The sequence below is a fragment of the Suricata suricatta genome, chromosome 3 (assembly GCF_006229205.1).
Source record: "Suricata suricatta isolate VVHF042 chromosome 3, meerkat_22Aug2017_6uvM2_HiC, whole genome shotgun sequence".
Taxonomy (NCBI): domain Eukaryota; kingdom Metazoa; phylum Chordata; class Mammalia; order Carnivora; family Herpestidae; genus Suricata; species Suricata suricatta.
The window spans coordinates 138,161,530-138,174,272 of NC_043702.1; the positions used below are offsets into that span (position 1 = coordinate 138,161,530).

The 12,743-nt window shown below is 48.5% G+C and overlaps 1 protein-coding gene across 14 annotated transcripts in view; it reads right to left on the minus strand.

Moving 5' to 3' along the window:
• Nucleotides 1-238: 238 nt before the first annotated feature.
• Nucleotides 239-12,743, minus strand: part of VASH2 (vasohibin 2) — a 37,544-nt gene continuing 25,039 nt past the window's right edge. For 3 of the 14 annotated variants that reach the window (XM_029935306.1, XM_029935303.1, XM_029935299.1), the window contains exons 8-10: nt 7,804-7,877; nt 3,139-3,452; nt 1,829-2,023 (exon numbers count right to left, since the gene is read on the minus strand). In XM_029935306.1, the coding sequence (XP_029791166.1) occupies nt 3,412-3,452; nt 7,804-7,877 (115 nt within the window). In that variant the 3' untranslated portion in view covers nt 1,829-2,023; nt 3,139-3,411. Of the gene's footprint in view, nt 422-1,828; nt 2,024-2,633; nt 3,453-7,802; nt 7,878-9,603; nt 9,738-12,743 lie in introns of those variants that run through there. The other 11 variants (XM_029935313.1, XM_029935308.1, XM_029935305.1 and 8 more) reach the window with 9 other exon arrangements.

Genomic DNA, 12,743 nt, shown 5'->3' on the forward strand with positions numbered 1-12,743 from the left:
TCGTGGGTTCGAGCCCCGCCTCGGGCTCTGTGCTGACAGCTCAGAGCCTGGAGCCTGCTTCCGATTCTGTATCTCCCTCTCTCTCTGACCCTCCCCTGCTCGCACTGTCTCTGTCTCTCAAAAATAACTTAAAAAAACATTAAAAATTTAAAAAATAAAATAAATAAACTATTTCATTGCCCTTAGCCTGTATTACTTAGGGTGATGCTAAGATGGAAGTGAATTAAGATGTGGCAAGACAGAATAGTGTTTAATAGAGAGTCTGCAAATTGTGGAAGAAGACAGGGATGAGAGAGTGATAAATTAGTTTGCTAGGACAAGTATGTAGCCAAAGGACGAAAAAAAATAAATCACACCATCTTACATTCTTGGAAGAAGAGCAATCCTTCCGTTTCCAGGATGGTTTTATTAAAGTCCCATGCTGTGTATAAACATACAAGTGGTGAGGAAAACGTTAACTTGAAACATGCACTTATCTGGCATTCTCTAAAATACCATTATACAAGTTCTCCTTTACTTAGAAAAATACCCACTAAAACAATCACAGTTTTCCTTAAAGATTTAAAAAAAATGTATTGGCCAGAACAAAGTCCAAGAGAATAAACAAGATTCTGAATTGTGTGTCAAAAAAACTGTACAAGGTTGTACATAAAACTATAGCTTACAAAAGCCTCGGGTATAGTAAGAATACAGAATTAAGATTTCCAAAGTTCTATTTACCAATATCTATTAATAAAATCCTTATGAAATAACTGACTTAGAAAAAGCGAAATGTTCATGATTTCAAAGTGTATAGAAAATACTAAATATCACTTTCTGAAATGAAGCGTACTCAGAACAGCACAACATGTAGTCTAAAATCAGAATCTCTGTCCTCCATTTAAACCTTGCCGTGTATCCCCAGAATGGCTTGCGTACAAAATGTCTCTTACATTAATAACTTTGAATACTAGACTCAAATCATCGCATAGTCTTCTTTTTTATCTTTTGAATTATGGCCAGTCTTAAAATCCATTTTGGGGGTTAAATAGTGTCATGGTTTGTTTTGTTTTGCTTTTTACCTTGATATCATTTTAATTCAAAATTATTGCACTAGAATTTAGGAGTTTGGTGCCTTACTCAGGTCTTTTAGAAATTAACATAATTCCATAGGCAATGAAAATAGAATGAAAACTAAGAGCATTTTAAAATAATCTTCATGTTTCTGCCACTAACCCTGGCTTTGCGGAAATGAATCTTAAAATCAAGAAGTGAGTGGGGAAGAGTCAGGTTACTTACTAACTGAATCACCAAGCCAGTTGGCAGTTTTAAGGCTCATATGTCAGCATGTTAGGACGGTCTGTGTTCCTGATCTTTTACGCATTTTTGTGGGACACAAAAGGCTCTACAACAATCGACATTTCCTACTTTGGATGAGACGGTACTTAACCAACACTTGGAAAATCCTATTCCAAGCTACTTACACTGCAGTGATGTAAGTGGTATATTTATCGGAGATAATAACGCTTCACAATGATAAACATAAGATAGATATGTCTTGTTTTTCATAAGTAAAGGGTGCTAAATCGAGATTGCTTTAGAACAAGAATGAATTGACTAATTCAAATGAGTTTGCCTCATGAAGACGTACAAAGAACCCTCATTTTAAACTCTGATAGTAGTATTCTTAAAGTGATTAAGTTCAGAATTCTTAACTTCTGTATTTTCACCCAACTGAGATGTACACTTACTCGGTCCTTTTCATGTAAAGGACACTTCTTTTTCCAAGAAAATCCTACTTTCCATTAATGCCATTGAGTTTTAGCAATAAAGCAAGCTCGTGCATACGTGGCCAAAAGATGAAGTTACCATCGGTGGTTTTATTGGTCAAGAATCAAGCAGATTCTTACTCTTTTACTCCCTTTCTAAAATCACCTTTAGTGAAAGAAAGCCAGAGAGGAAGCATTGAGGCTAAAGTAACACTTTTGTTGACTAGCAGACTTCACTTAAATACGCCTACAGGTCTCACGAGTTGGCATGGCTGCTGAGAAAAAAAAAAAAACAACAACAGATGAAACAGAAGCATGCTCTTGATGTTGCTAACACACGGACTTGGCCGTCAGAGTCCTTCTGTGTGGCCTGCAGTCCAAGTTCCACTGTAACCACCCTATGCAGGCCAGGCCACATATTCATACTGCCCTGGACGGACTAAATCAGGCTCTGAGGTATAACCCTGTACCTGAAAGTCTCTTCCATTTTAAAGAACGTTCTGCTTCTCTCATTCTCCGCATTTTCCAATACCAGGTCCTAAATGTTACGAAGCAGTACTTAAAAAGCAAGGTACTGGAAAATGATGGCATTGTGCCACACTTGGTCTCAATATATGACAGTGGAACACGTCTCTTAACAACCGTGAGTCCTTCAGAAGTAAGGCCTGACTCGGAGTTCAAAGATCGGATGGAACGTTGAGGAGAAAGGTTATCTGGTTCTCCAGGCTCTACTGATTCACTCCCGGCCTCTGCCCTTCTGAGTGTGACTGTCAGAGGTGGCTGCAATTCTGCTCAATCTGTGTCAACAGCGCTATGACCTCTTGTGCTTTTTTTTTTCTTTTGCTGGAATTTGCAAAGTTTAAATGTCAGTGACAGAACACAGACTACCTTCTGCACGTGCTTGTTTTGTTTTGAAAGAACAGAAACTACTATCCGCGAATGCTTTAAGATTAGGAAAGTAGCTCCAACGTCCTGAAAGTAGTTTCCCATACTACCAGAAGAATTTCAGTGCTTTTTAGTGAAACCCTTGATATAATACCTTAAGTCTCATGATGTGTGCACCAGGAAAAAATTCCAAAGTTTGTGGAGATCCCCACTGGAAATATTGGGGAAACAATACAAATAGAGTATAAAAAAATGAAAACACCATTAAGTTTGCATATCTGATGTCAAGATGCTGAGGTAATATTGACTGCTTAAAAAAAATCCCACCAATCTTTGCCTCTGTTATTGCTGAAAAAGACATTAATACTGACTGAGTTACCTTACTATATCAAAAGTAGGAGGGAGGGTTTCCTTAACATTTCCTACCGGTGAGGCATAATGTTCAAAAGCAAGTAAACAGAAACAGGTAAATGGGAAAATATAAAACTACAGTTGATGGTGTTACCCTTTCTATCTGTAGTGAGGAAGTCAGTCCATCCGCAGTGGGCTTTCTTCAGCCTTTCCACGGTTGCCCCTTCGGGAGTTTTTTCAGTTCATTGTTACCACCCACTCCGGTGCTGCGTCCGAGTGAATCCGTAGAAATAAAATTCACAGGTTCTCAATAAATAGTTGCAGTTCCTCCTGAAGATGCTGGGGCAAAGTGCAGACAGAAGCACCACAGAGCCCCCTTGCTGGCTGATATGGCTTGCCTAAATTCGGATTTGGTAGCCCACTTCGTTCAGCGTGCCCAGGTCAGCCACCTTCTCAGGCAGCGCAGGCCTAAGGGTCCGAGAAAGATGGCGGGGTGAGGGCGTGGGAGAGAGAAAGGTCACGTGGTTTTTTACTCCAGGAACTGTAATTCGTTCTCCTAACCCTTCTGGTGCCCCACACCCTCACCCCCACCGCGCCACACCAGCCCGAGTTCCCAGCTCAAGCCTGGTGTTCTCAGTCCGCTTCCACAAGATCCAGGGACCATTTTCACAGGCTTTCAGTGTTGGGTTTATGGGTTTATGGGTTGCCGAATGAGTTTGTCCGACCTGAAACCTGGATTTGGTCACCTTCTAATTTCTGAAACCCAGTTATCTGTAAACCTTGCCAAGGGTCTAAAAAGTTACATCCAGGGGCACCTGGGTGGCTCAGTCGGTTGAATGTCCAACTTCGGCTCTGGGCATGGTCTCAAGGTTTGTGAGTTCAAGCCCCACATCGGGCTCTGTGCTGGCAGCTCAGAACCTGGAGCCTGCTTCAGATTCTGTGTCTCCCTCTCTCTCTCTGCCCCTCCCCGGCTCCTGCTCTGTCTTTTTCTTTCAAAAAATAAACAAATGCTAAAAAAAAAAAAAATTGTTTTTAAGTTACATCTAATATGGCAGAACTAAAAACCTGGATCCAAATTCTCCTTGAAACCTTAGCTTCCCGGGATTGGTGCCCTAGCGGGGGTGGGGGGGGGCCCAGTCACTAACTTCAGGACCTCTCAAGTGACAGATTGGTATGGACAGAGTCTCGACTATCTTTGATAGAGGGTTACTGTCGGTTCCAGGCTTGAATGCATAAAGTCAGGACAAATCCTTTACAATTCATCTGAAAAAGCACGTCAGTATGGAAAATCATCCCGTGGCAAATCTCCTCTCTAAATACATTTTCTGAAGCATTAAGCATTTATGTGAAGTCATGTTAAGAAAGTACTTCAAGCTGGTAAATGAAAATCAGTAAGCATATCATCTGTCATTAAAGATGTTTCCTCAATGATTTCCCAATATAAAACGACGCCTAAGCATTCTCACCACTTAGCTCACAGCTCTCCCATTTCTTAGCCTTCTACCCTCTTTGATAAGAGAGAACTGAGATTATAAACCAAGTTGAGCATATTCAGTGTGGCTAGTGATTCCTAATTCAAAAGTTTCACATTTAGCCATTTTTATAAGAAGACTGAAAACGTTTTTAGGCTGCATGTCAACCTTGTTTTAAATATTTGAAAAAAAAAAGGAGACCAAAATGAAAATATAATTGTTGAAAAGTTACTTGGTTTAGCCTTTGAAAGCCTTCCTAACAGCAAACAGTTTTCCCTTGGCAAAAATGTGGTCCAACTCATTCAACGTGAACAGAGCCAGAAATGAACAGCTAGCTTCCATCTAGGGGGCTGCTTAAGGACTTTGGCAAACTAGTTCTACCCCCTACATATTCTCATTCTCGGTCTCGGTCTCTCCCTCTACCTCCATCCCCTCTCCCTTTCTTCCTCTTCATCCCCCCTCCCTTTCTCTCTTTTTTCAGAGATGTCCCATCTCAGAAGAGTCATCAACAGCCTATGAACATCCCCTCTGAAACCTGATTATTCAACGTGGTCAAGAAACCTTCCAGGGCGCCTGGGTGGCTCAGTCGGTTAAGCCTCCGGCTTCGGCTCAGGTCAGATCTCACGTTTGTGGGTTCGAGCCCCGCGTCAGGCTCTGTGCTGACAGCTAGCTCAGAGCCTGGAGCCTGCTTCCAGTTCTGTGTTTCCCTCTCTCTCTGCCCCTCCCCCTCTCGTGCTCTGTCTCTCTCTGTATCAAAAATAAATAAAACATTAAAAAAATTAAAAAAAAAGAAGAAGAAGAAAAAGCCTTCCCTGCCCGGCTGCTCGGCACTACTAAAGAACTCGTCAACTTGCTTGTCTCTGTGTTGCAAGGGGCTGATTTCTCAGCGTGATCATGGGCCCTGCTTTGCGGGTCAGGAGTCATGCCTCTGGTTTCTTTGTGTCTCTTCTCCTGGTGCCCAACGCACACAGAGAACGCAGTGAGATGCCCCCACCACCTCCGCTGAGCTTCTTTCACATCACATCATCGGTCGTGATTAAGTCACCCCAACCTTACCCACCGCCAAACCAGAGCCTGACTAGTACCTTTCCTTACCCTCCATTAACTCATTAATACAACATCAGTCCAGACACAATGCTAGCTAGCTAGCTACAGTGGGTGTGGAGTCGGCCTGAGGAAGGTTCGCATGTGGAGTAAGAACACACGCCTAGAAAGTTCTCTAGCATTCCACTCAGGAGAAACGGCCACACCTGCATGAAGTCCGGAGACTCACTTATAAGAGTCAGTCTTCTGGGGCGCCTGGGTGGCTCCATCGGTTAAGCATCTGACTTCCGCTCAGGTCATGATCTCATGGTTCATGAGTTCCAGCCCTGTGTCAGGCTCCGTGGTGACAGCTCAAAGCCTGGAGCCTATTTCAGACTCTGTCTCCTTCTCTCTCTGCCCCTTCCCTGCTCTCTCTCTCTCTCTCTCTCTCTCTCACTCTCTCAAAATAATAAATAAATATTAAAAGCAACAACAGCCATTCTTCTTCCCTGGAGCCCTGCACACTGTGTAGGACCTAAGCCTTTGTGACTCTTTAGATCTCCCCTTGTCTGTTCCTTGCGCTTCCCAAGAGAATCCCCATTCCAGGGTCCTTGCACACCTCCCAGGGAGCACGATCCCCCTCCGTGTCTGCACCTTTCCTGCCCACGCTTTCTTCCCCACCTGGCCTCCTTCTCTACACCGAGTCACACCTCCACTTCTCTGAAACTAACAGATGTGCTGCCCCTGATGTGTGAGACCAGCGCCAGCAATACGGGAGCCTAGCAGGGTGTCTCAGGTGTTGGAATACATGTGCGCTGACCTGCGTCCTCTCCTCGGTCCTGTGACCGACAGCACCTGCTGCTTTGCTCTACAGGGTCAAGGAGGTTGAGAAGACCACAGTCTCTAGCTGCCCTGCCCTGCCTCCACCATGCCACTGCCCGGAAGCCGTTTATTTCCCCCCTCGCCTGAATTCTTCACCTTGGAGCCCATCAGCTCTGAGGAAACAGAAATTTTCACCACATTTCTCAAAGGCTGTGTTCCTAAAACTTTACCCTTACCCTTGGTCCACTACTGACTCCCTTGAAAACAGATCTACTGTTTTTTTTTAAGATTTTATTTTTAAGCAATCTCCACACCCAACATGGGGTTCAAACGCACGACCCCAAAACCAAGAACCCCATCCTCTACCAACTGAGCCAGCCAAGCACCCCCAAAACAGATGTACTTTAATTTGGGGGGGTTTGGGGTGCCTGGGTGGCTCAGTCGGTTAAGCCTCCGACTTCGGCTCAGGTCAGATCTCACATTCGTGGGTTCGAGCCCCGCATCAGGCTCTGTACTGACAGCCAGCTCAGGGCATGGAGCCTGCTTCTGGTTCTGTGTCTCCTTCTCCCTCTGCCCCTCCCCCTCTCATGCTCTGTCTCTCTCTGTATCAAAAATAAATAAAACATTTAAAAAATTTTAATTTGGGGGTTTTTTAGCCCCCTTTTTCTAAACTTTCCGTTAGCACCTCCACCAGTTCCCCGCCCCCATCCATCTTCCAGGTGCTGAGAAACCACCAGGAGAAATAGTGTTCATTCAGTTAGCACTAACTAGGGGCCAGGCATTGCTCTGAGAGGTTTACGGGGATTAACCAATTCTCACCATAAGCTGAGGGGGTTGATACTGTTCCTACCCGTTTTACAGGGGGAAAAACCGAGGCACTGAAAATTAGCGAACTTGCTTAAAGCAAAGTCACTTGTTCAGCAAGTGGTGGAGCCAAAACTCGTCCCCAGAATCTGGAGCCCACGCCCTTTACCATGAAGCTCCATCCTCCTGCCTCCCACCCAAAGAATCCTCCCAAGCATCGAAGGATGATACCACAACCACCCCTGTCTCTGCACTGTGACTTACAGAATGCCCTCCCCCATGTCTCCTTGTCACCCCTTCAAGGTCCAGCCCAAATACTACTTCTCCCCTAAGTATTTTCTGACTTTCCTTCCCTCACAATGCATTGCCCCTTGCCCCTATATGCTAGGGTATGCCCTCTGATACATCTGGTAAAGAATCCTGCAGGTTCATAGTCCTTATGTCTGCCTCAAAGACTGAACAAATTGAGAGCAGGGCTCAAGTAAATTTACCTAGGAAACCCCACTCTGTACTTCTCAATAAACTTGGGTCAAGTTCTCACTAACATGTAAATGGCTGATAGGGCTTCATTTATGTTGCTTTTATCATGGGATGTTTTAAACAAAGTTCTAAGCCAGGAATTCAAGTCGCCGTAACAACATTCTGAGAATTCACAGGTAGGAAGAATTTTTTTCTGTATAGGAAGAGCTTCCTCTTACCTCTAAAAGCCGCCTGGGGAACCTGCCTGCTTGGAAAGTGGAATGAGGTTCTGCAATGACAGAGAGCTTGAGGGCTTCCAAAGGAAAGGGAGCAGATCGTTTTCTTCCTCTGTATCCCACCCAACCACCGCCCTCTCCCCCCCCCCCCCCCCCCCCCCCCCCCCCCCCCCCCCCCCCCCCCCCCCCCCCCCCCCCCCCCCCCCCCCCCCCCCCCCCCCCCCCCCCCCCCGTCTCCCTCTAAGTATCCAGAACCCAGATGAGAACAAAAGGCTAATACTGGCAGAAAAGGCGTTCCGCTGAGATCCCCAGTGAACTGCCTGAAAGAGGAAACCCTTTTCCCTCACAGCGAGACTGGCTGCGACTTCCTGGCCTGGCGACCAGCAGAAGTGGGTTATCACAGCCTGCCACCTGCCCGTGCGGCCCAGCCAGAAATACTGTTCCCTCCCGGCCAGCGCATCTCAGGGCCAGGGCTTGTGTGTGGAGAGACCTCTTCCACGTGCTCCCCTGGCTATAATTAGGATTCTGCACTTGGGTTTATTTTTAAGAAACACAAGCACCAGGATGATGATTCAGCCGGATCTGCGCTTGCCCAGAGCCTCCCATCAGATCCACGGCTATTATTTTAGACTGAACAATGTATTTCTCCAAATCCCTCCCCTGTCCAGACAGGGAAGAGATCTCAAAGGCCTCTCCTTCTGAAGGGCTCTCGGCCCGCCTGCTGTTTTAAGGAAAGCAGCAGTTCTACACATTGTGCAGGGAGGAGGGGACACCTCCTTAGCCCACAAATGGATAATCCCAGTCTCCTCTGCTGTCACGTAAACATATCTGGGGTGACTTGGGGTGACTGCTCCATGGCCTGGCCTCACGTGTGTCCCCTTGCCCCCAACCTCAGGCCTGCGTCCCCGGAGTCAGCCGCGGTAGAGGCTGTTCCGAAGGGAGGTAGGCTGAGGAGGACAGGATGGCGGCTCCATAGAGCATATTCTGTAGCTCGGAAACCTTAGTCCCCAACATGGTGGAAATTCACACTCTCGACTTGTTTTGTAAGTAAGCACTTTGCCTAACGTGGGGCGTGAACTGACGCCCCTAGATCAAGAGTCGTGTGCTGTGCCAACTGAGCCAACAGGTGCCCTCGCACTATTTTAATGTGACCCCACATTTTTAAAGTCTCATCCCAGGTAGCCAGTAGATATGCTACTTCGAGTTCTCCAGTTTGTCTCAATCTTATCCGACTTGCGATTCGTTCACTTAATCCACATTTATCTACCAAGTTCCAGGAGTGCTCGCTCCTGCAACCTAAGCCTTGGGAGTCTGGGGAGAGCGAACCATCACCGCGAACCTCAAGTCTCTCACACACCCTGAGGCGGCCTCGGTGCCCAGGGAGCTGGGCTAGACTGGAAGTTGGTGTCAGTGAACCACAAGGAGGCTCAGAACCAGAAAGCTCATGGTGGCGCGTCAGGGACCAAAGTGGGGCCCTCACATCCTAGGGCTGAACGTGCCAGCTGCTCTGTGTCTGTGTGAGGCTGGGTTCAGAAGAAGAGAAGCAGGAAGTGGAAGCAAAGCCAACTAGATCCCCCCTCAGTGCCCAGTCCTCTTTCTGTCCCGCCGAGTAAGGCCTGTGTCTGGGGCAGCTCCTCTCCCGGCTTCTTAATGCCCGCCCCCTCACTGCGGCAGCTGCTGGGGAGCGGAGGGCAGAGGGTCCGGGCGGCAGCCGGGAGAACAGGCCCCTGTGGCTCGCTTGCTACTTTCTTGTAGGCACCCCAGCCCACGAGATATTATTAAGCAGAACTTTGCGCCAAGTACCTCGTAGGTCTTGGGGTAAGAGCCGTTCCTGCTCTCCCTGGAGCGAGGTCCATCCCCGTCCTTCGGATGGAAATCTGCCTCTTGCTTCTGCCGTGTGAGGATACACAGCCCATCTGTGTCTAGTTCAGGGCCACCTGATTGGGACACACAGGCCACCACTGTTCGTACTGCTTACTCCTGTGTCCCCTGAGGTCACAGCCCCCGCAGGCAGGCAGCGTACCTGCCCATATGTCTGTGTACTCACCCTCTCACACAAGCACCCCCATAAGGACCATATTCTCTGTGGACTCAGGATTCTTTTAAGGCACATACAGTAAGGGTGAAACTCTAACATGGACCTCTCAGACCTCAGTGTTAAGGGTGAGGAAGAGACTAAATCAGGGATGGCACTGGCCCCGCATTTACTAGTTCAAGCAGAGGCCCTAGGTTTTCCTCTCTTGTCTACTCTAGCAGGGATCGGGTCAGGCCAGGCACCAATTTAGGACTTATGACCTATCTGGGTAGGCCTCAGCTGGAGGGGCACCGGGAGGAGGGGCTGGTTCCTTCCCACCTGTCCCCCTCACTCAAAGCCAGTCCAACTCCTCGCTCCCACGCCCTACTTGCCAGGATGGCCGGCCCCCTCGGGCAGCTGCAGGGCCGAGAGCTGACATTGCTACATAAGCAGACATGCCTCAGTCCAAGAGAGTCATTTCAGAAGAGATTCTCCAGGACCTGCCTCTTCTTTCAAGTCGTCTTGAGGTAGGAGGCTCTGGCCAGAGACCAAGAGCCACAGGCCACTGTTTGCGATTCCCCTCCCAACTGTGCCGGAGAACCCTTCCCGGACCCCCAGTGCGGTCTGACCTGCAGGAGGCTCTCTGCTCCCTCAGCCTCAGGAGGTGAATCCTGTTAAGGCTTGCCATCCATCTTGGTTTCTCCAAGAGTCCCCAGTGACCTTAGACCCTATGAAATCCCAGGGTAGCCAAGCTGGGCAGTCCTCTGAGTGGGAAACTACCTTGTCAGGGCTTCTAGAAGGAAACTCCACATCATCCAGAAGGCCCTACTTGTCCCTCTCCTTCCACAGCCTTTCTACTTTTTGTGGGGTGGGGGGTCCCCTCTACTTTCCATGCTAAGGAAATTTTCTCCTTTCCAACTTTTGGGCTACTTTCTCATTTGGAATCCAAAGAGAATGACTTCTCAGGCCTCATTCAAAATATCTTCAGTGCAAGTAGACTACAGAATCAAAGTGATTCTCTGTGACTTCCTTAGGACATCATGGCCTCATGTGAGCAGTTGCCTGGAGGAACTGTGATCCTTCAAGACAGAATGGAGCACGACCTCCATTGTGGGCCTTGGGGCCAGCAGTGAAAGGAGGAAGGTCTTAGGCTGGAGGTTAGTGACCTCTGTGAGCTTCAGGGTCTCCAGCAGGGAGAGCAAAGTCCATGAGCACCACAGACCGCCACAGAGACAGATGACCAAGAAGAGAAACCAAAGAGGAAGAAACCGGGAGGAAAAGGACCCTAAACGGCAAAGAAGAGCAGAGAAGGGATGGAGGAGGAAGAGAAGCCAGACAGCAGAGAACAGAGACATTCTCACAGGTCCTTAGGGACTCTTGCACCACTAGAGAAGAATGTTCCATGTGGTCGCTCCAACAGGCATGAGCTGCTTTCACGCTGACAAAGGCAGCCCAGCCAGAAAACCACGGTCCGCTCGCCCTCTATGCTCCCAGGTTTGGCCCACAGGCAGCCAGCCAAGAGCTGCGGACTCTGAGACAGAAAGGTCCCCACCCCCGGGGGCATTCATGGTTCTCAGGAGGGCGACTGTTGGCATTTTCGGTGGAAAGCTTCTTAATGGAGGAGGATGAGCTGTGCAGGAAGTGTACCATCCCTGGCCCCTGGGAATAATCACTGCCATAAGCAAAAACTTCCCTTCCCACCGCAGGTCTAGCCTGTGTGCCCCTCAACATGCCCCCATCCCAAGGGTGTCCTGACTGCTGTTAAGCACTGTGAGTGCCCTCAGTGATGAGCTGTAAGGGGACAGAGGCCCAGCGTGGGGAAGGAGTCTCTGGAAGTTCACAGCAGGCCTTTCATACATGGATCTTGACCCCCATCTTCCGCTTTTAGAGCCACAGGAACTGACCTAATTGTTCTGTGCAGAAGGTTCTTTAAACACTCCTAGGGGAGTGGAGACAAAGGACTCTTGCATGGAGGGTGGGGAGGTCCCTGTCTCCCTCTGGGAACCTTGCCGGAGCTGGCTGACACTAATGCAGTCTTCGCTGCCCGCTGCCCCCGCAGCTGACTCTTCTGTCAACCCAGGGACACCGAACCTCCTTTCCAGGAGGATTATTCAGACAAGTGCAAAAATGGAGAGGAATGCAGGGCTGGAAGTAGCTTCAGCTGTAGGGATGAGGTCGACAGAAATATAAAGCCACTAAAATTATCCCAGCACCAAAAGGGGCTGGGACCCCACAGCTGATGCGCCTCTTGCCTGGTATGGTAATATTCCACCATTTGGGCCACTCCCAAGCTTTGTTACGGCGCCCAACACATTTAGAGATGATTTGATGGCTTTACGTAATGCTAAAAAATAAGACATCGACAGAGTCACAAACCCTTCCTGGTCCCGGCCATTCCGCTGTAGGATGGCCAGAATTCGGTGGAGTGATTGGGTCACAACCAAACACATCCCTTCCTTGTTTCCTCACCAAATCAAGAGTACCTAGAGAAAAGCCTGCGTGGCGAAGGCCATGGGGAGAAGCTGAGAAGCTGCCCTTCTCTACATACACCTCTGGGAACCAGGTGCCCTGGGCTCTAGTCTGCAGCAATGGCAGAAGCGGGAATCCGGAGAGGGAGGGAGGGGCTTCCGTCCTTCCCCACGCCCCTCCCGTGCTCCCTGCCTCACACAGCCCTTCATTTCACTTTCAACTCTTGCCTCTCTGTCCCCTCTTCCTACCTGGTAGCCCCTACCCAGGCCTGGAGCCCAGAAAGCAGAGTTTAGGAGGAATTGGGGAAAGAATCTTCTCTCCTTGTTAACACCTCAATCCACGTGAAACTTCAGCCAAGATATCTGCCCTCTAGATTCCCCTCTTGCCCTCCAAATGGGGACAAGAAGTGGAAAGAGCTTCCACAACCAAGGATGGCCATGGGCTTCCTGGATTTGCTTGT